At 38.9% G+C, this 18,082-nt stretch overlaps 2 protein-coding genes across 2 annotated transcripts in view; both read right to left on the bottom strand.

The window, feature by feature from the left end:
* Positions 1-44: 44 nt before the first annotated feature.
* Positions 45-2,534, bottom strand: LOC114523253 (prenylcysteine oxidase-like). The gene is made up of 4 exons (XM_028544118.1): positions 1,887-2,534; positions 1,126-1,515; positions 536-947; positions 45-279 (listed from the first exon to the last, which is right to left on the bottom strand). The coding sequence occupies exons 1-4, from the start codon at positions 2,233-2,235 to the stop codon at positions 45-47; spliced, it is 1,386 nt and encodes a 461-aa protein (XP_028399919.1). The 5' UTR covers positions 2,236-2,534.
* Positions 2,535-3,227: 693 nt separating this feature from the next.
* LOC114523029 (MAM and LDL-receptor class A domain-containing protein 2-like) overlaps positions 3,228-18,082 on the bottom strand; it is a 68,945-nt gene continuing 54,090 nt past the window's right edge. Inside the window, exons 100-130 of the mRNA XM_028543834.1 lie at positions 17,536-17,784; positions 17,082-17,305; positions 16,684-16,876; positions 16,308-16,508; positions 16,062-16,154; positions 15,395-15,662; positions 14,011-14,258; positions 13,655-13,900; positions 13,022-13,281; positions 12,528-12,649; positions 11,972-12,213; positions 11,601-11,815; positions 11,164-11,329; positions 10,606-10,913; positions 9,783-10,122; positions 9,513-9,641; positions 9,238-9,372; positions 8,703-8,924; positions 8,090-8,242; positions 7,574-7,720; positions 7,292-7,315; positions 6,921-7,052; positions 6,732-6,851; positions 6,538-6,619; positions 5,955-6,136; positions 5,594-5,629; positions 5,240-5,330; positions 4,715-4,780; positions 4,456-4,537; positions 4,124-4,183; positions 3,228-3,676 (exon numbers count right to left, since the gene is read on the bottom strand). Coding sequence (XP_028399635.1) covers positions 3,602-3,676; positions 4,124-4,183; positions 4,456-4,537; positions 4,715-4,780; positions 5,240-5,330; positions 5,594-5,629; positions 5,955-6,136; positions 6,538-6,619; positions 6,732-6,851; positions 6,921-7,052; positions 7,292-7,315; positions 7,574-7,720; positions 8,090-8,242; positions 8,703-8,924; positions 9,238-9,372; positions 9,513-9,641; positions 9,783-10,122; positions 10,606-10,913; positions 11,164-11,329; positions 11,601-11,815; positions 11,972-12,213; positions 12,528-12,649; positions 13,022-13,281; positions 13,655-13,900; positions 14,011-14,258; positions 15,395-15,662; positions 16,062-16,154; positions 16,308-16,508; positions 16,684-16,876; positions 17,082-17,305; positions 17,536-17,784 — 5,111 coding nt within the window. The 3' untranslated portion in view covers positions 3,228-3,601. The remainder of the gene's footprint in view (positions 3,677-4,123; positions 4,184-4,455; positions 4,538-4,714; positions 4,781-5,239; positions 5,331-5,593; positions 5,630-5,954; positions 6,137-6,537; positions 6,620-6,731; positions 6,852-6,920; positions 7,053-7,291; positions 7,316-7,573; positions 7,721-8,089; positions 8,243-8,702; positions 8,925-9,237; positions 9,373-9,512; positions 9,642-9,782; positions 10,123-10,605; positions 10,914-11,163; positions 11,330-11,600; positions 11,816-11,971; positions 12,214-12,527; positions 12,650-13,021; positions 13,282-13,654; positions 13,901-14,010; positions 14,259-15,394; positions 15,663-16,061; positions 16,155-16,307; positions 16,509-16,683; positions 16,877-17,081; positions 17,306-17,535; positions 17,785-18,082) is intronic.

Genomic DNA, 18,082 nt, shown 5'->3' with positions numbered 1-18,082 from the left:
GCATTTCTCCCAGACAATGACGACATCTCCATAGCACTGGCTGTTCATTCAATAGTGTTTACATAGAACACTCCATCATCCAAAACAAAAGACAAAAATTTCTCTGGTGGTGTATAGTGTGGGTATGCCAACCAAATAACCTCCTTTGACTCTTTAGATTCTGAAAATAGCTTGTGTTTTTGGTCATCTGTGAGTGGCTTCCTGCTGAAGACTTTCCATACATTGCCTTCTGCTCCAGAATCATTGCCTTTGTACACAGATGGCTGTTTGCCAATGGAACTGCAAAAAGAAAAAAGTTATTGAAACATGCTGTACTGAAATGACCATGGTATTTGACAGTACTAAGATGATTCTTATAGACCTCTAGAAGTCATGAGCAGATATTCAGTATAAAGAGAAAAGTCTAGTTTAGTTAAGGTTTCCTCTTGTATTAGTAACATTGGATCAATAAAGGATTTCTTTCCTGGACAGTTTGAACCTCTGGTTTGGTAAAACTGAAATAAATCATACAAGAATAAAATATACATGATCATACCTAAAAAATATTTCAGGTTTCTCCATAGTACCAATCACACTTGAGTCCTTCTTGAAAGTATTATCATTTAAATTGCCATCAACAAAAGTCGCTACAGTTTGTTGGAATTGTCCCAGCTCAGTTTGCATGGGCCAATTGCTACACTCGCTGCAACCAATGAAATTCTGGGCTATATCAAGTGGCAGAGCAACAATGACAACATCAAATGGAGTGTTTATTAAGGACTCCACACTTCGCAGGTAGTACAACGGCTTTCCGTCCTCTTTTGTGTCTGATTTTTTGATTATTTCAATTATTTGTGTGTTCTTGTTGAGAATTACGGAGGATTTGTTTAAAAGTCCTTCACAAACCTTCCAGTTTCCTCCTTTTACAGACCAGAGATTTGATTCAGCGCCTGCCAATGACACCATACCTGGCAAATAAAATTAGATAATTTAGTGAATATTACATTTACTCACATTATACCCGAGTCAAAACACTGCCAGCCATGTTGTATATCTGATGCATTGATAAAAAATTTGTCTTATCTTGACTGAAAGCGAATATAAGGATTGTGATGACATAAAAATATATACACATTACCAACACACCTGTGAATGCATTCACTTCGGTACTTTGCCCATAATTGATTCTCATTATGGCTGTGACAAGTTCATCAATGAGTAACTCAGAGAGACCCTGTTCCAATAAATATTTCCTTGCAGTTATTTTTGTCAATCTGTAAAACTCTTCGTTACCACTCATGGCTTGCAACAGGTCTGGCACAGAATGAAATGATTCACCCTTGTCTTGCAGTGTGTAGATATTTGCAAACTTGTTGAGAAGACTTTTTGTAACCTGATCCATCTTTACCAAACTGAAACCATAGCGCCAGAGAAGTTTCAGAGAGGTCAACCAGGACCATGAACTGGTTGAGAAAACAATATCTTTACCATCATAAAGTGAAAATATGCCATCGGTATCTGTGTTCCTCTCTAAACCTAAATGTAATGTCACAAATGTAGCTGTTAAGGGCAGTATGCTGGTCTTGCTGGGTGAAAGTAAGCGAAGCTATTCCCCCTCTCTCCTCCACCCCTTTCCCTTTGCTTCCCACCTACCCCTGAACGAGTCTTAAGCCCTGGTCAAACGGGAATGATAGTTGATGAGAGTTGAGAACAAGAGTTGAGAACGAGAGTTGATTACTCTCATCAACTCTCATCAAAATTTGAACCGGTTCAAAGTCGATGAGAGTTGATGAGAGTGCACGAGAGTGTATGAGAGTTCGCGGTCAAACGCAAGCGAGAGTTGCAACTCTCATAAACTCTCATTAACTATCATTCTCGTTTGACCAGGGCTTTAGTCATCATCTCACCTAAATACTCCACAAACTTCTTCATGTACAAGTTTCTGGGATGAATGATGGACCCGCCTGATTCAAAGGTTTCACCAGAAATATCTACGGTGGCTAGCCGGCCTCCGACACGTCCTGACTTCTCGAAGACAGAAATCTGTGCATCTTCTCCAAGAATTTCCCTCACGAAATGAGCTGCGGAAGAGCCGCCAATTCCACTTCCAATGATTGCGACTCGAGGTATCTTCCCAGCTTTTTTTACATTACCGTCGGGACTTTCAGCTCTTGTGAGTTGCAAAGCGGTTAAACTAAATGCAGGTAAAGCAAAGAAATAAAAAGTTCCACGCAGAAAATAACGAAAATAAGCCATTTTTCAGATCGAACAAACGGAACAATCTTATAATTTCCAACCAGGAATGGTCCAGGAGCCTCACAACCAAATATGAGAATTCCTTAAATTGGCTCATAGATTGGCTTTAATTATTCTCAAAATTTCCTCAGATTTCCGTAAATTTCCTGGACACAACTATCCAGTAAATGCATATGGTGAAGTAATAATGAAGTATGTCATCACGTATTTCCATGAAAATTCAGATTCACATGCATCAGTTTCTTTGCTTGAGCATTCTAAGTTAAATGTATAGGCTATAGAGTAAATGTTCTTTTTGAACACTGGCAATTCGCACTGCTATGGATGTTGACGTGCAGGGGTGCCAGGCCTTTCTATCAGATTTTATCAGATACCTATCAGAGCGAGCCTAAGCTAGCTGGTAAAATTGTTTTCGGTCAGGCAAAGCTTATAAAAAAAATGTTGCTATTGTAATTGTGAGTAAGCAATCGTAGAACTTAACTCGTCACTTTCTATTGCTGTCTGGTGAGTACCAAACTACATTTAAACAAAGTGTCCCACTTCAACTGGCTGTACGCTATCTCTCTCTTAGATAGTGACAGATTAGCGAATCCGTGGTTTTATCAGGTAAGAATGTCGAGAAAGAATCGACGTGCGTCGTACTTACTACTTACAATTAACGAAGAATCAGAAAGAAAAAATTCACAAAATGTAAGCGGTGTTACTTGTTAGTGTAAAGGTGGATAAGAAGCGCTGAGGCAATGCAATGTCGTTACTACATCCTCACAAACGGCGAAATTATTTAAAGGCGAAATCCTGAGTTATCTGGTAGGCAACTTAGTACACACAAGCATTCTGGCAGTTGCCAAAGCGATATCTAATGAAGGAGGGTCATACCTTTTACACTAATCCTGTGGTACAAATGAGATATATGAGGTTAACTCAGTACGTACAGGTGTTCCGATCAGCAATTCTGTTGAAAATTTGAATTGTAACAAAAGGACAACAATGTATTATAACAACTCAGAAATTTAGATTTTATTTTCAATTTTTTTTACAGTAAAAAAAGCATATAAAGGTAAGCATTCAGTCCACAAGGAATTCGTCATGTGCGTAACTAACTTACAATCATAAAATATTTTGCACTAAGACCTTATTATTACAATCTTATGATGGCATGTATAGGCTAATTCGCTGGTTCAATTATTAACATTACGTATTCATAAAAATATTTTATATGTATTTGAAATAATTCTTACTTGTAAAATTCTTAAATCATTCTATAATTATTGTGCAATTTCAGATGATTGCATATTTTAAAATTAGTTTATTCAATGCTAAAAAATACAAATTTGTGTTTAATGGCTGCAGATTTCACTTTTATCCCCTAATCTTCACCATAGTAAGGATCTTGATATAGAGGATTAGCCATAGATGTACCACCGTCACCCTCCTTTTCGTTCTAAAATTATTGGTTTAAGAGTAAACGAGCTATATACAAAATATAGTTCGGATATATCTTACACAAGTTTTTATCTTTTAAAAGTTATTACGATTTTAACCATTTTCGGCCTTTGCGCAAAAGTCAAGGCTGAGGGTTCCTCCTACATTTCGTTTACACAAATCTTCGTGAACATTTTTCTACCGTTTGAAACCACTGTATTTCTCTAATTTGTTGAAAGACTGTAAACTAATGGACTAAATAGGCTTTTTAGCACCAATAATGAGGTCAAAAACACCCGAGAAAAACTTTGGAGTAAAAAACAAGAAGGGACCGGACGAACTTAAGGGCAAAACTACGAGACTAGCGCCTCTGGTCCAAGGCAAATGGTCTCGTTCTTTGCACGAGAGATGTATAAACTGATATCTTTGGCGATAAGAATTTTGCTGACTAGAAAGGAAAACCTACCGGAACAGTAAACGAATCATCAGATACAAACATATTTGTGTCAACGTCACTCATGGAAAACTGAAAAAAAGAGTTTTTATAAAATTGTGAAGAGTGTAATTTTTTAGGAATGCTGTGTTTGTCTACAGAATCGACCGCTGGGGAACTCGTACAGAGAAACCAGCAGACGATGGGAATATGAGAGGCTACAGAGTTGGGATTCACGTTGGGACACAGATAGACATTAAAGGGGGATACAAATTGTTTAATGGGAATATGAGAAGCTACAGAGTTGGGATTCACGTTGGGACACAGATAGACATCCCTGGATACAAGGTGTTACATCAACTTACCCCTTCCAGCGGTCTGTCTTCGTCATAAACTGGATTTCCAATTCCTTCCGAGACACTCACGGCTCCACCGCTTGGGGGGACCCTAGGAGTGAGGGGCGAAAAATCAATACATGTACACACGAGTATATAGCTATACATACACGTACACATTACTGGATTGTCACATATACATAAGTTGCACACCGCAACGTTTTCAATGCTAAATGCCTTTCACAATTAGGCAATATCGACTATCGAGCCTGAACGAAAGAACACTTACTTTGATGAATCGCCTTCTTGGTTCCTATTGGGGTCATAAAACACGGAGAATAATGTCAATTTTTTTCTTCAAAGAAAAACAAAGATACATTAGAGTTAAACGAATAGAGCGAATTCCATGGTCATGGAGATCTCACTAGAGTAGAGGGAGATTGAGATCACCAGTCTACGGGTACGCTAGCCTTTGTTGTTCAATGAATTTCCATCGATGTTTGTCAATTTCTTCACACTTTTTCTCGATAGTTCTCTTCGAGTAGACTTTAGCCTCATTAGACAAGCATGATTTGACGTAAAAAAACAACATGCAATTTGCCATAAAAAATAGTATCTAAACAATAGATTTACATTGAGCAATAATATATATATGGCCAGTAGAGTGTACCCGTAAACCGTACCAAGGATATCCTCTCTATTGCATTAAATGGTTCAATCAAGATTCACAGTTCGTGGAAGTAAAAAAGTAGAAAAAGAATGATGAATGCAAAACGGAAGGCGAGATTAACAGAGTTAAGGATTCTGTACGTACCTTTTTCGTTTTACAGCGACGTAAGCAGCGATGAGAACAATTGCCACTAAAACAATCGCACAAACAACTCCGACTGGGACGACCCATGATTCTGAAGAAACAAACAAAAAATTAGAGCCAAGGCTTCATTTGGATTGGGTAAATCGATTACGATTTCATTCCAATCGGTTTTATTTCCTGGAGATGATAATAATAAACCATCATCATCAGTGGTTTCATATCTCGCGATATAGGTTTTTTTACTTGATGATTTCAATCAATTGGATTGGTTTCAACAAAGCAGGGTTTGATCTTAATTGTATCGAACAACGAATTATTTGAGTGTGGATTTATTAAGGATAGTAAAATTCTTACTTTTCTCAGCTTGTTTTCTGGCTGCTGGACGAGCGGCTGGAATGAGACAAATATTAAAAAGAAAATTTAAGTGTTGACAAAACGTGGGGTTATCGATAGTTAAAGTTTCGCAGTTGACATTTTTTGCTAAAAAGTAATATCTGGGTGTCTGGCTAATGCAACTAAGACATCGCACGAACGTTGAACCATCATGATCAGAGTGAAAAGTGACAAACACCTACTCGTTCAATGCAATACCTTTTCAACACAAGACTTCCCCACATATCTATTTTGTTTTTGTAATCGGTTAAGTGCAGTATGAACCCACCCTGGCCTTAAGTCGAGCCTATTCGATTGAGGTGAATGAATGTGGTTAACTTACTTGGAAGCGTTGTCTTGCAATTACTTTCATCAAATTTATTGTTACAGTCATTCTTGCCGTCGCAAATCTTCGTATTTGATAAACAATTGGTGGTGCCATCCCGGCATGAAAATGTGTTGTTAACGCACGGTTTCCAATCTATATCAAATTGGCAACGATTTCCACGTCGGTCTTTCGGGCACCTTGGTAGAAAAAAAATGAAGGCGGTTGTGGATGTTGATAATGATAATGATAATAACGATGGTGATGATGATGGTGGTGATAATCATGATGATAATGAGGATAATGATGATTACGACGGTGATAATGATATGGTGATAATGATGATGATGATAATGATGATGATGATGATGACGATGACGATGACGATGATGATGACGATGACGATGACGATGATGATGATGATGATGATGATTGATGACGATGATGATGACGATGAGATGACGAATGATGGATGATGATTGGATGGCGATGGTAATGATGGCGATGATAATAATGATGGTGATAATGATGATGGCGATGGTAATGTGATTGATGATGACGATGATGATTATAATCACACAATTAACGAGCTATGGCATACTTGCAAGTTGGTGCTCCTGGTTTTCCAGGATTTGTGGCACATGTGGTACCGTTTTGACAATAACGTGTAACAGCAGGACATCCTAAAAAGAAGACACGGGGTTTATATCTTCGCAAATACCACCCCAACCCCCCCCCTTTCCGTTACATGTTTGATAGACTTAATAAGTCACAAGGCAAAGTCCAGCTGCATACCATCACATTTGAGTTCATCGGCTTTATCAATGCAATCTTCACGGCCATTGCAGATAAGGCTGGGGTCCAAAAATTGGCCGAGTCCCTCACAGAAGTATTTGTCTCGATTATCCTCAGTTCCTACAAATGAAAGACGTAAACTCAAAAAACGTGTGACGGTGAATTCAGTGAAAGTAATCGGCAACTTACTGTTTTTACAGAACGATTGCTGCTCATCGTCGGAGTTCGGACAGTCGACGAGATAATCGCACAGCAAAAGACGGGGGATGCAAATTCGGGTTTTCTTACACTTATAATAACTTTCGGGACATGTAAACTCGGCTGTAATGAAAACAAAAAAGTTCATACATTCATTCATACATCCGTTCCCCCGGGATGTCACTTGTTAAGTAATAGCTTTTATTATATAGAGAATAAAGCAAGACGAGAAATAAGTTCCATATTTCCAAGCATTCATGTATATCAAATATTTCACAGTACAGACCCCCCACACGCGCGGTCAATAATCAGTTAATATTTAAAACGACAGTACACGTTATGTGGTCTATCTGGGCACTTACTTGGTGTCACTGATGTCGTGTATTCTATAGAAAAGGAAATATAAAGAATTCATTTCTTACTGATCACGTCAATAATATTTGTTGCGGTTCTATCTTTTGATTGATGCAATCGAGCGAGTAGTCATGATTGTTCTGATATACGAGAATATATACGAGTGCTTCTATTTGAACATCTGTTACTCATATACTCCTTCGCATCCATCAAAAGACGAAAATCGCATGTAAAACAGCAGGACAAAATGGACGAGAAAACGGCTCTTTACGAAAGTTCCCGAAACTTACGGCAATTTGTCTCATCCGAACCATCATCGCAATCCTTCGTTCTGTCACATACCCAGCGCTTAGATAAACACAAACCACTTCGTTTACACTTGAACATGTCCTTAGGACAAGCGTCCGGGCCACGAGTAACCGGGGGGGCTGGGGTACCTACAGAGAAATAAGGTTAAATAGATTTTATCAAGATTTACGCAAAGGTAATACGTATGTGTGGATGGTATTGATACGAATTTCTAACAACCACAATCGGGGCAAATAGATATACGGCAGGCAAGAGTATACGCTCATCACCCTTTGCAGGATATTTTAACTGATATTGATGAGGGATGAAAGTGAAACATTTTTGAGGGTTGGACACATACCAGGGTTGAAAGTGAAACACTGAATAAAACATTGCAAAGCAGCAAGTACTAGACTAGTCAGGCTAGTATTAGTAGCAACAGTCAGCATGGCATTGAGTAAGAATGAAATAATAAATTCCACAGGCTATCCAGTTATCGTAGAGATCAACAACCCTACCTCCGACTGTACATCCGTGTGAGAAGCTGACGTCATCGAGGACTATATCACCCTTCTCCCCAGACCCCATGGTCCCGACGAACTCGATGGAGAAACTTCGAGTTGAGTCGAGAGGAAGCTCGATTCTTATCCAGTTGTCATTGTTTGCATCGCCTGAAAAAAACGATGATTAATGAGGCTATATACTTGGTTGTAACTTTCACGTTTCAGTGAATGTCGGTCATTTGAGGCCAGGTTCACACTTGTCCCGGCATTAATCAGCAATTCATTATGTCCAAGACATTTGTCACACGATATATTCGTCGGGAAAGGACACTATGAATTGCCGGTGCTTGGAAATAACGGTTCACACTGTGTTTTTTAATATGATTCTCTGTTTTAAAAGGATGCGAACGACTGGATAATTATAAAGTCTTTGTGCACAAGTGCTCATATTTAAACATCCAAAACCTGATCAATCGTTCACATCTGTTGAAAGAGAATCGCAACGAAAGTCGCAACAAAATCACCCGAATTAAACATAAGAGCTTCACAGGAGTTTTACCGTCCCGTGGAATGTGGTGTATCAATAACATATCTTTGTACAGTTCACGTAAAAACATCGCATTCATACCTCTCGTCTTCCATATTTCACTCTTAATATCATATAACTTTCCTTTCGTGACCATAAACAATTGGAGTTGGCCCATGTGTAAACTTCCCCACATCTTGTAGTAGAACCTCATGATACACACTCCATCACCAGGCGGGAAGATTTCAACATTATTGTCTTTTAGTCGAAGAGTTACTTTATCAAATGGCTTGATTTTAGACGAATTCATGAAAGCGAACGAACCTAAAAATTGTAATGTTATGGTTCTTCGTAAAGCTCGAGTAAAGATCATCTCTTATTGATTCAATGTTACTACAGAAGGACACCTAAACTAAACTAACTTTATTTATACTGGATAGCTTTATCAGTTCTAAACTGTTCTTCCTAGAGGCCCAGTAAGGATCATCTCTTATTGATGCAGTGTTACTACAGGAAGAAACCTAAACTAAACTAACTTTATTTACACTGGATAGCTCTATCAGTTCTAAACTGTTCTTCCGAGAGGTCCAGTAAGGATTGTAATAATTCTGAGTGTGTAATACACAATCTGGCTTACCTTTACCAGTGGTGTGATCAGATGCGGACCCAGTGCCTGCAGTTGAAGATGACTTGGCCCTAGACCACTTATTAGGACCAGGGCTCTCGAAAGAACAGAAGTCTTTGTCGAAATTGCAGTTGTATGGTTCTTTTGCTGTTGAAATAAACAATTCACCTCTAAATAACTCTCTTTTGACCAGGAATCATACACATTATACCAAGCGAAGCTCATTGGGACTTTCACATACACCAGAAGAAGACAATGTCTTCTCATCGATAAACCAAATTACTTACCACAATTTTTCTCATCATCCTTTTGATCACAGTCATTCACGAAATCACAAACTCTGGTGAATCTGCTGATGCAGTGACTGTTGGTTCCTTGACATTTCACTTCGTTTTCATTGCATGGTCTCGACGCATCTAAGTGAAGCAAAATATTTTTTGGGTCTAAAAGTTCTAAAATGTTTTTCCTAAAGGTCCAGTAAGGACTAAGGATCATCTCTTATTGATCCACGCTCCAAGCTACGCCTCTATCAAATAAAAACAAAGATTACAACTAACCAGCGAAACAGTCGTAAAACTTGATGTCATCCAATCCGATCAGTCCCAAATACGATGTACCCGAAGAACCTTCGAAAATGATTTCGAAATCTTTTTGCTGTCCAATGGAGACATTGGCACTCTTCCATGACTTTCCTTGGCTTTTGGTAAGCTTGTACAATTCTTTGTATTGTCTATTCTCCAACTTCAGTTTGACGCTGAGAGACCCGACTGTTTCACCGTCCAGGTAATACCAGAATGACATCATACAATGTGGATGGGAAGCATAGTAACGATAGGAAATCAACTGTGCTTTTGTTCCCTCTTTACCACGATATGATTTGAAGATCATGTAATGACCCTATCGAGATATGGCATAATGACAATGCTGTGACATAAGGATATGACGTAATGACAATGTTAAACTAAGTATAACTGCATCCATTTATTGAGCAACTGAGCTGAAATATTTCAATGTAAATAGTTTAATTTTCAATGGAAGTATATATTTAATGCACAAGATGTAGTTTCAGTCATTCACAAGATGTATCAGAGTATTTTTAAACTTTGGCTTATCCATCGTTTAAGCTGAACGCCTTTGAACAACCGGCCCCAGGAGACGAAAACTGTATTCGCACTTTTCATGGTTTTCTCCGAACAAGTTGTAAGCATATTTACTTCAAGCAAGTATCATAACAAACGTCGTTGGCTGCCATTATATGTCAGGGACGACATTTTATATTATTTACTTTACTGTCCAGAGCACCCTAGTATTCTCATTTATTTTACAACAGTTTAGACATTGTAGCCTATTTTTAGTAGAGCGGATTAATATTCAACTGACCTTTCCACTTCCTGTGGTGTGGTCAATTTTGGGGCTGGTGCTGATTTGTTGAGGCATTGCTTGTGTTCGAGCCCAGTCCGTATTATCTGATCCCGTGGGATTTCTCCAACCCTTATAACAATAATCATCTTCGAAGGTACAGCTTGTTCCACAAGGAATTTCATCAGAATTGTCGCCACAGTCGTCTCTGAAGTCACAAACCTGTTCCCGCTCGACACATTTAAGGTTTTGACATGCGAACTGGGTGGGGGTGCAAGGGGAGTTTGAAGGACGGGTGTGAGGACCGAATGGTGTTGGTGTTGGTTTTCCTAGAACAGAAGAATAACGAGTGATTATGAGAAGTATTTTGACGATAATGGTGGTTGATGACGTCGATAAAATATTAGAATATTAGAATATTAGATGATGATGATGATGATGATGATGATGATGATGATGATGATGATTATAATGATGATGATGATGATGATGATGATGATGATGATGATGATGATGATGATGATGATGATGATGATGATGATGATAATGGCGATGATATGTGTATACCACAGTACATACCATCAATTGGGTTACATTTTTTAGGACAGACTATGCAACCAGGAGTAAGAGAAACATCATCAATGGATATATCCCCAGCATACGATGATCCACGAACGCCTTCGATGACGATTTCAAACTCACTCAGAGAAGAGATTGGCACATCAATACGGCGCCAGAAATCGTCCTGGATGAAAAAAGGGAAGTTTTAAATACTGCTAGGGTTTTTTTTCCGACGTTTCTTTCTCCCGACTTATATACATTTCTCGCGAAATATCTGCAACAAAAATACCGGGCTCTGGGAAAATAGTTTAGACATCTCCTGTATCAACACTGAATCAATATAGCGATAGTCATCACTGAATCCTTAGAAACAATGGCAAAATGGAGATAAATAGATGGTAGGTTTATGATAGGTTTCCCTCAAATGAACTACAAGTATAAAGTAAGCTATTTACCTGTTCACCGGTAATATTCAGCACTATCTTATTGCTTGCCAAATCATTATAACTCTTTCTGACATAAACCAGTAATGAACCGATATCGACTCCCTTCATATGGTAGTAGAAACGCAACCTGCAGTCTTTTGATTCTGATTTTATGGTTGGCGTTATTAGTCGTGCCCGATCACCTTGCTTGCGCGGCCATGATGTTTCCGTATACAAATAGTGACCTTGAAAAATCAATCGTATAATTATCGGATCATTTTTATGAAAAGCAACCTACAATCTTTTTATGAAAAAAATACCATAAAAATAGTCCTACTACTAAAACGTATTGGAACATGACATGATATGAAACACTCGTATAAAGAAAGAAGAAATCTCACCTGATGATTTACCAAGAGTATGGTCAATCAACGGTCCAGTTGATGATGACGGAGTATAACCTGTGTTCCTTGTCCAATCAAAATCATCTGTCGAGTCTTGTTCCCATGCACAAAGACCGTGTTCAAAATCGCATCGACCAGGATACTTATCACAGCTTCTTTCGTCAGAATTATCCCCGTTCATACAATCGAGACTGAAGTCACAAAGTCTTGTCACGTTGGTACAACCACCAAGTTCACACCTGGAAGATAGTAATCAACATTGCTCATCAAATTGATCGAGGTCCATGCAGTAAGGATCATCTCTTATTGATCCAGTGTTACTGCAGGAGGAAACCTAAACTAAACTAACTTTATTTATACTGGATAACTCTATCAGTTCTAAACTGTTCTTCCTAGATGTCCAGTAAGGATCATCTCTTATTGATCCAGTGTTATTCTTTTCTTCTAAATCTATTACTACACAGGCAGAATTTATACGTTATAATAATCAAGACAAGCTCGCAAAAGCACTCATTATGTAACCAAAGACTCTCACTTTCGAATGAAAACTTACTTGAACTCAGTGTTTGCTTTGCAGGGCCTTTCGATCGACATCGTTTCACAGTTGATAAACTTGATATCGTCCAGATTTATGTCATTATTCTGAGCTCGACTGCCCTTTGCTTGGAATATTACCTTATGAGATATAACATGACATTATCCGAAATGTGACGGTTTTATACAACAAGCCATTTTGAGGTAAGGCGTTCTGGAAAATAATACTGTAATAAGACGGTTCTATACAACAATTCAAGCCGTCTTGAGGTAAAGCGTTCTGAGAAAAATACGTGTCACATTGACGCATTCCTTCCACTTTTTAACAGAAGTCGATAAACTTAGCTAGAAGTATTCCTAGTCGTTTTAGCAGTAAAAAAAACTCAATGTAGGAAATGCGAGCCATGCGGCTACCACAAGATTATTTAATATTGTTTGTAATTGAGAAAATATTAATGGCTACGTATATAGATGGAAAAACTTGTCGAGTTTTCAAATCACATCACATTTTACCTGGAAATTTCGTCTTGACCCAATTTTTACCATCCCCTTTGACCACTGTTGTCCTTGGTTAGACGTACGCGACCACAGAACATTAGAAGTGATATCATTGGTCAACACAGATAGAGTGCCCACGCTGTACCCAGACATGTAATACCAGAACTCGATGGTACATTGAGGTCCAGTTGATGTTATGGTGGGAGTGGTCAGGGTTGTCACGCTACCACTGGAATCTGCTGCTGAAGCGTCAGCCCTAAGATACCAGCCAGCGCCTGGAAAGAAGAGTTGTGATTGACGTTTAAAATTATTTCTATTGCCGACATTGCAGGGGACTTGCTGCTGAGGTAAACTTAGCTAGAGCGAGCACGGCTATTGGATGACTTCGTAGGAGAGCCGACTAAAAGTCATTCAATAATGTATGTAAAACTTGATATACTTGACTGTTAACTTTATTTACGTTGACAATACAAATGCAGGAGGATATGTTTGTACAAATGTGGCTTTCGTATGGCGAGGCTCTTATGATTTAAATTGAGTCGCTAAAAGTCGAACTTCGAAAGGATTCCCCAACTGGGCATAGATTCTTAACATGAGAAGGACACTCCCTAACTCTGCCTTCCAATACACCCCTGACCAATTACCTACCATTGGGTGTGTGGTCAATTTTAGGATCGTCTTTGTCATCAGCCTGATAAGGTTGCCAAGTATACGTCGCAGCCAGCAACTTTCGGGTGCTTCCACCAGACTTTTCTGCCGCTTCGATCAGCCAGTTACCAATATTTCCGCTGGTGAAATCTGTGGTCGGTTTAACACAAGTATCTTCATCCTCCCCCCCTGGGCAATCCCTGGCGAAGTCACACTTCTTTTGTTTCGAGACGCACATTGTGGATCCTAAGAGATTAACGGGATTGACAACCGTTATCGTTCCAGTTGTATTACAGTTCAGTTGATGTAGTTCACCGACTGAAATACCTGACTGTATTGAAATACAAATGACATACCTGATCTGTAGCAGTTTAACTGGAGTGGGCTACACGAATGGGGGTTAGTTGGCGCTATAGTACCGCTAATGTCTGGCTGTATTGGTAGTTGGAATGGTGAAAATAAACATTCTTCAGTGAAAGATAGATCATCCAGTGCAATATCGCCATTATAATCATCCCCTACGAATCCTTCAATGACAACTTCAAAGGCTTTGTCGGATTTCAGAAGAACAGAGGCACGTTTCCAAATTGACCCTTGATTAGATCTGCAAAATCCATACAGTTTTCAGCAAGGGATAATTGTTTGATTTCTATTAAGTTTGCTTCTCATTGTTCCGGACATACTACAAGACCAACCTAAACTAAACTAACTTTATTTACACTGGATAGCTCTATCAATTCTAAACTATTCTTCCTAGAGGTCCAGTAAGGATCATCTCTTATTGATCCAGTGTTACTACAGGAGGAAACCTAAACTAAACTAACTTTATTTATACTGGATAGCTCTATCAGTTCTAAACTGTTCTTCCTAGAGGTCCAGTAAGGATAATCTCTTATTGATCCAGTGTTACTACAGGAGGAAACCTAAACTAAACTAACTTTATTTATACTGGATAGCTCTATCAGTTCTAAACTGTTCTTCCTAGAGGTCCAGTAAGGATCATCTCTTATTGATGCAGTGTTACTACAGGAGGAAACCTAAACTAGACTAACTTTATTTATACTGAATAGCTTTATCAGTTCTACACTGTTCTTCCTAGAGGTCCAGTAAGGATCATCTCTTATTGATCCAGTGTTACTACAGGAGGAAACCTAAACTAAACTAACTTTATTTATACTGGATAGCTCTATCAGTTCTAAACTGTTCTTCCTAGAGGTCCAGTAAGGATAATCTCTTATTGATCCAGTGTTACTACAGGAGGAAACCTAAACTAAACTAACTTTATTTATACTGGATAGCTCTATCAATTCTAAACTGTTCTTCCTAGAGGTCCAGTAAGGATAATCTCTTATCGATCCAGTGTTACTACAGGAGGATACCTTAACTAAACTAACTTTATTTACACTGGATAGCTCTATCAGTTCTAAACTGTCCTTCCTAGACGGATCATCTCTTATTGATCCAGTGTTATTATGGGATGAAACCTAAACTGAACTAACTTTATCTATACTGGATAGAACTGGATAGCTCTATCAGTTCTAAACTGTTCTTCTTAGAGGTCCAGTAAGGATCATCTCTTATTGATCCAGTGTTACTACAGGAGGAAACCTAAACTCCATCAGTTCTAAACTGTTCTTCCTGGAACAGTCTTTCAAGGCCTAATGAGGGGAATTGCAATCTGCAAAATATTGTAGATTCTAATACACTCTGTTACTTAAGTGATATTTTGCGACAACTTACCTCATATACCACACTGGTTTTCCTAGTGTACCATTCACATAATTTCTGATGTAGACATTAAGCTGACCAATCGTATCTCCATACATATGATAAAAGAATCGCAGCTTGCAATTGTCGTCTTTATTTCTAGCTTGGAATATAGGACTGATATACCAAGCTTTGTCACCATAGCGACGTGGGTATGACGTTTCAAGGTAGATGTAGTAACCAGTTCCGTCACTGTTCGTATGGTCGAACTCTGGTCCAGTATTGATTGAAGCTGTGGCACCTGAAAAAATAGAGGTGGGGTATATTATAGGCTGGGGCGTAGGACCCAGCAGGAAGAGGTAAGGTGGGTCAACCCCCCCCCTAAAAGTTATAAAAAAAGTCCTTTTGCCTTGAGATAAGATTGAGGTTTTTTGGAAAAATCAATGATATAGAACTATTTTTACTGGTTTCACTGTGTCATTATTATGTAAGTTTTTTTAACAGTATACAACGTTAAATGCCCTTTACACAAGGCAAGTTCCCCAGAGGTTAATTTCCCACCAACTTAAACGTGCTTCCTACGCTCGTGATTGTAAGAATAACAACATCATGTCCCAAGAGTGTGTAGAAGCTGTTTTAGGCTGGTTGGCAGGTGGTAGTAATGCAGACAAGGGGTGATTCGTATTTAACATCAACATACCTTTGATTCGTTGCCAATCGAAGTCATCCTCATCTGAGTTCCTCCATTTGCACTGACCGTCAATCTGGAAGGTGCATCTGGCCGGATAATTACCTGAAATCAAGAAATAACTTTCAACGCATGAAGAGAAATCGCACAGACGAGTATTTTATATACGAGGTTGCATCCCAGGCGCGGGTGTTTGTGGTAAGTTTACAAATTATCCAACATTATAACAATGAAATTAGTTGGAGACAATGAACTTACGACAAATGTTTGTTACTTCGTCAGTGTAATCCCCGCAATCGTCGCTAAAGTCACATTTATATTCAGGGTCGATACAACCGCCCCGTTTGCATGGGAATGTATTTTTCGCTGAGCCGCACGTTTGTTTTGATGGTAATCCACAGTTCACGAAGTTAAGATCGTCTATCGCAATATCACCACTGAATGCTTGTCCGCGGGTGGCTGAATGTGAAGCAATAATTGTGTTAGTTAGTTTAACTTCTCTCAGACTTTCTGGATTAAAAATAAAAAAGCAGGCACAAACAAACAGGTAATAAAATTTCTAGAAAGAGATTTTCGACGAGCTCAAGTTTTGCTAGCTATTGGAGCTCACCACCAGCGCTGATGTAAAACATACCTTCGATGATGACTTGGAAAGGTTTAATCTGTTTGCCAATGCCGACAGTAGTCTTCCGCCATTTATCACCTTGGTCGCCATATTTGCTCCAATGTATCGTGGTCTGACCTGAAATGTTCAGAGAGACAAAAAGCGATCCGACTGTTGGTCCATACATATGATACCAGAGCTCCAGCGCACATTTTGTGTAAGACTGTGAAGAGAAAAATCATAGATCAGCCGATAGTTGCAGTGAGGAGGATAGTAATGAAATTATAGATGATGATGATGATGATGATGATGATGATGATGATGATGATGATGATGATGATGATGATGATGATGATGATGATGATGATGATGATGATGATGATGATGATGATGATGATGATGATGATGATGATGATGATGATGCTAACCTTTCTATACAATGGACTGATAAGTTGAGCATATTGGAACGCTGCACCAGACGAGGCCTCAATATACAGGTAGTATCCATTGGTTGAGTTTGTCGTGTGATCTTTGGTAGGACCAGTGCCGATCGATGGCGTACTACCTTTGCGTCTCTTCCAGTCAAATTGTGGAGAATCCTGCGTAGACTCTGTCCAGCCACATCTGCTGTATTCAAAGGTGCACAAGGCCGCTAAATGAAGACAGATTACGATATGATGCTGTTGAGATGAATTTCATCCAAAAGTTTATCCTTAATCCAGTGTCAGCCCCACATATAATAAAGATAGAAATGCTACAGGTGTCGGCCTTGACTATTATCGCCATCAAAACTATGGACAATTCAGAGCTGATAGAGCTGTCCAGTATAGTTTATAAAGTATACATTTGAATTCAAACTATTTCATATTTCAAAATACTCACGGCAGAAACGTTCATCCGAATTATCTTTGCAATCAAGATTGAAATCACAAACTTTAGTCTTGTCAATACAAACTGCGTCTCTCCAGCATCCAAATTCATGAGCTTTGCAGGTGTTCGGTTTAGGAGTTGGAGCTATCGTTGTGAGAGGTGCTTCTGATGTTGGAATAATGCCAGTGGATTGCTTGCAGTTGCCTCCAAAACTGATGTCATCAATAGCTATGTCCCCTTGGAAACCACGTCCTCGTACGCCTAACAATTATTGTTAAACGTCAGTTCTCTTGTCAGTTTTCACATAAATAAATTAGAAATCAGGGCTCTACAGAGACAGGGTTACTAAGCGAGCAAGTGAAGTTCAACTATGAACTATCACGGTGCTCGGGTTCAAGGTAATGGCTCGGTAATGTTTCCAGAAGTGTGAAACGACATTGAACTACTGTTTTGCCGTAATATTTGACGTTTCCATCGAGTTCTTGAGAACGATTTAGCTTTCTCTTATTCACTCCCCGATCCAATGTGTTTCATATTAAATGATGATATTAAATGTATT

This window comes from Dendronephthya gigantea, unplaced genomic scaffold (genome assembly GCF_004324835.1).
Source record: "Dendronephthya gigantea isolate DGI-Jeju-01 unplaced genomic scaffold, DenGig_1.0 000026F, whole genome shotgun sequence".
Lineage (NCBI taxonomy): Eukaryota > Metazoa > Cnidaria > Anthozoa > Malacalcyonacea > Nephtheidae > Dendronephthya > Dendronephthya gigantea.
Note: the sequence above shows the minus strand (reverse complement) of the source record. Positions and strands in the feature narration are given on the sequence as shown.

Coding starts and splice junctions, on each gene's coding strand:
- LOC114523253 (XM_028544118.1), bottom strand. CDS start 2,235: ATGGCTTATTTTCGTTATTTTCTGCGTGGAACTTTTTATTTCTTTGCT. Junction 1,516..1,886: donor GAAGTTTGTGGAGTATTTAG/GTGAGATGATGA, acceptor CATTACATTTAG/GTTTAGAGAGGAACACAGAT. Junction 948..1,125: donor CGAAGTGAATGCATTCACAG/GTGTGTTGGTAA, acceptor TTTATTTGCCAG/GTATGGTGTCATTGGCAGGC.